Source organism: Acyrthosiphon pisum, chromosome A2 (assembly GCF_005508785.2).
Source record: "Acyrthosiphon pisum isolate AL4f chromosome A2, pea_aphid_22Mar2018_4r6ur, whole genome shotgun sequence".
Classification (NCBI taxonomy): Eukaryota; Metazoa; Arthropoda; class Insecta; order Hemiptera; family Aphididae; genus Acyrthosiphon; species Acyrthosiphon pisum.
This window is the reverse complement of record NC_042495.1, coordinates 21,890,549-21,893,313: the sequence shown is the minus strand read 5'-3', so window position 1 is coordinate 21,893,313 and position 2,765 is coordinate 21,890,549. Positions and strand designations below refer to the sequence as shown.

The 2,765-nt window shown below is 26.3% G+C and overlaps 1 protein-coding gene across 1 annotated transcript; it reads left to right on the top strand.

Moving 5' to 3' along the window:
- The first annotated feature begins 161 nt into the window (after positions 1-161).
- Positions 162-2,492, top strand: LOC103309892. The gene is made up of 5 exons (XM_008186564.1): positions 162-274; positions 378-518; positions 1,591-1,838; positions 1,932-2,017; positions 2,088-2,492. The coding sequence occupies exons 1-5, from the start codon at positions 162-164 to the stop codon at positions 2,490-2,492; spliced, it is 993 nt and encodes a 330-aa protein (XP_008184786.1).
- The last annotated feature ends 273 nt before the right edge of the window (positions 2,493-2,765 follow it).

The window sequence follows — 2,765 nt, the reverse complement described above, 5'->3', positions numbered from 1 at the left end:
AGAAAACGTAATCAAAATATTTGGACGCAAAATGTTTTAAAAAATAAACGAGCATTAGGAGAACAGTATATTTCTGTTCAGTGAGTTACTAATTAAACACATTTTACATAATATTTATTCCAAATTAAAATTTGGTAAATTAATGTTGTCTTAGTGTTAAAATGGTTCAATGTTGGGTTCCGCTGTGTTCTCACATTTCCAACCGAGAAACCTGCAAGTTTTTTAGATTTCCAGCTAATTATGTTGAATGTAAAGTCTTGGCTAAATCAGTGAGGTAAAGTATATTTCAAATGTTATATTCTGTTAAATTTTCACATACATAATTTATTGATTTAAGTTAAACCTTATTTTTGATTATACAACTTTTTACATGACAGAAGAGCAGATACATATCCCACAAAAAATAACAAAATATGTAGTTGCCATTTTAAAGATGGTTTAAGAGAAAATGGACCTACTCAATTTGAATGGAATAAAAACTCATCCTTTTCATTTACATCTCCTGAAAAATATACCAAGTATGTAAAAGAAAATAATTAACTTTTAGATTCAATTCAATATTAACTATGTTTATTATTGCTTTTTTTTTTTCTAGTAATTGATTTGTATTATTATCATAGGCACAAATCACCCGAAAGTATTAGGGGGGCTTTTTAAGAAACAGACCCAGCTCGTGAGGGGCTCCTCGCACACCCCAATAGTACCATACCATATACATTAATAAAATATAAATCTCACAAATATAACTAAACATTTTAAGTAAAACAAATTAATTTAATTTATTATACAAATTTAATGAAAATGTAAGCTTATTTTCAGCATACTTATTTTAAATAATTTCATTATTAAGAACTATAATATCTCTTTCAATGTGAATAACTGATAAGTCTGATAGTCTTTAAATAAACTTAAATTAAATGAATTTTTAATAAATGTTATTGATGTTATTATGGAAATATTATGGTAGTAACATTATATAAGTTATAGGTAATTACGGGATTCGGGGTGCTATCATTAAAATTCAGTGTGCTAAGGGTTGTTTAGCACCCCTGCTATTTGTGCCTATGTTTATTATTGTATTTCATAACTGTTAGTTTTCTTTGGGATTAACCTTGCTAGTGATGCTAGTCCTTTACTTAAATAAATCCAATCTACTAATCATACCAGCTAACTATATTATTGTATTTGTTCTTTAATAAATAGTTGTGGATATTAATATAATGTGTGTGTATATAGTTCAAAATAAATTAAATATATGATGTACCTATATTAAAAAAATAAAATATCTGTTTATTTATATTTTATATAACCCTGTATTTATCTCAAATTGATACTTAACTAATTATAACTTATAAATCATATTTTTTTTTATCACTAATAAATGTGTTAGAGTAGAATGGAGTTAGAATAAAGTTGTATAAGCTCATTGTAAATGGATTAATAAGTAAGTATTATTAAATTATTTATGCTAACATAATTATATGATGCATGCATAATTGTATTTGTATTGTCAGCATAACAAAATATTATTACCATTAAAAAATGAAATTTTAAAATCAAGAATTTGTTTTTTCTACTATTATATTAAAGGCGTAAGAAGGTAGACGGTGCATCATGTTCACAGGAAAACGAAAGTTCAATTATTATTGAAAATAGTACAACAACTGAAACTTATGTTTTAACACCTACAAATAGTAAAAGTGATGAAGTTGAAAAGTATTTTCTTCATAAAGAAATTGAAGAATTAAAAAAAGAAAAATTGTTTCTTAAAAATAACCCTTTTGGTTACCACTCTATTGAATCTGATAACAAATTATTTGAGTTTTACTGTGGGATTAGTAAATCTATGTTTGACATAATTGTTGATTTATGTTCAAAAGTTTCTTTTAAATATTATTATGATTGGAATGTTGAAAAATTTTGTTTAAAAGACCAAATCCTTATGACTCTTATAAAACTAAGATTGAATTTAGCTTATCCAGACTTAGCATTTAGATTTAAGACTAGTGAAACCACAGTAGGTAATATTATATTAACATTAATAAGTGTTCTCCATGAAATTGTATTTATTAACTTAATGAATACAGTACCTTCACAGAATAAGAACCAAAATTGCTTGCCAGAATGTTTCAATAATTTTCAAAATTGTAGAAACATTAGATTGTACTGAAATTTCATGCGATATTCCTAAATCCCTTTTGGATCAAAAGCTCACATATAGTTCTTATAAGAATAAAAATACATTGAAAGGGCTTATTGGAGTAGCTCCTAATGGTGTTATTACTTATGCTAGTAAATTGTATCCTGGATCCACTTCTGATAAAAAAATTGTAGGCCACTGTGGAGTATTAAATATATTAGAACCAGGTGATTTAGTATTAGCTGATAAAGGCTTCCTAATTTCAGACTTAATGCCTCCAGAAACTTCCTTAAACATTCCCCCTTTTCTTATGTCTCCGCAATTCACTCCAAGTGAAGTTCTGAAAACATAGAGCATAGCTAGAGCCAGAATTCATGTTGAAAGGGTGATTGTTAGGCTGAAGAAGCTTAAAATTTTAACACACATACCAAAAGCGCTTTATACAAAGTCGTCATTAGTATTTCAATTATGTGCTGCATTAGTAAATTTCCAAAATCCAATAATAAAAGAAGTTGAGCATCTGTTTGTAAATAATGACAACACATAAAATATAAATTCCAATATTCAGTTTTTATTTGTTAAAAAATTATAATATAATGATAATTATTTACTATGTATACAAATA

Excerpts from the sequence above, each read along its gene's own strand:
- LOC103309892 (XM_008186564.1), top strand. The coding sequence starts at position 162 with ATGGTTCAATGTTGGGTTCCGCTGTGTTCTCACATTTCCAACCGAGAA. Across the intron at positions 275-377 it reads GTCTTGGCTAAATCAGTGAG|AAGAGCAGATACATATCCCA; the intron begins GTAAAGTATATT and ends TTTACATGACAG. Across the intron at positions 519-1,590 it reads TCTCCTGAAAAATATACCAA|GCGTAAGAAGGTAGACGGTG; the intron begins GTATGTAAAAGA and ends ATTATATTAAAG.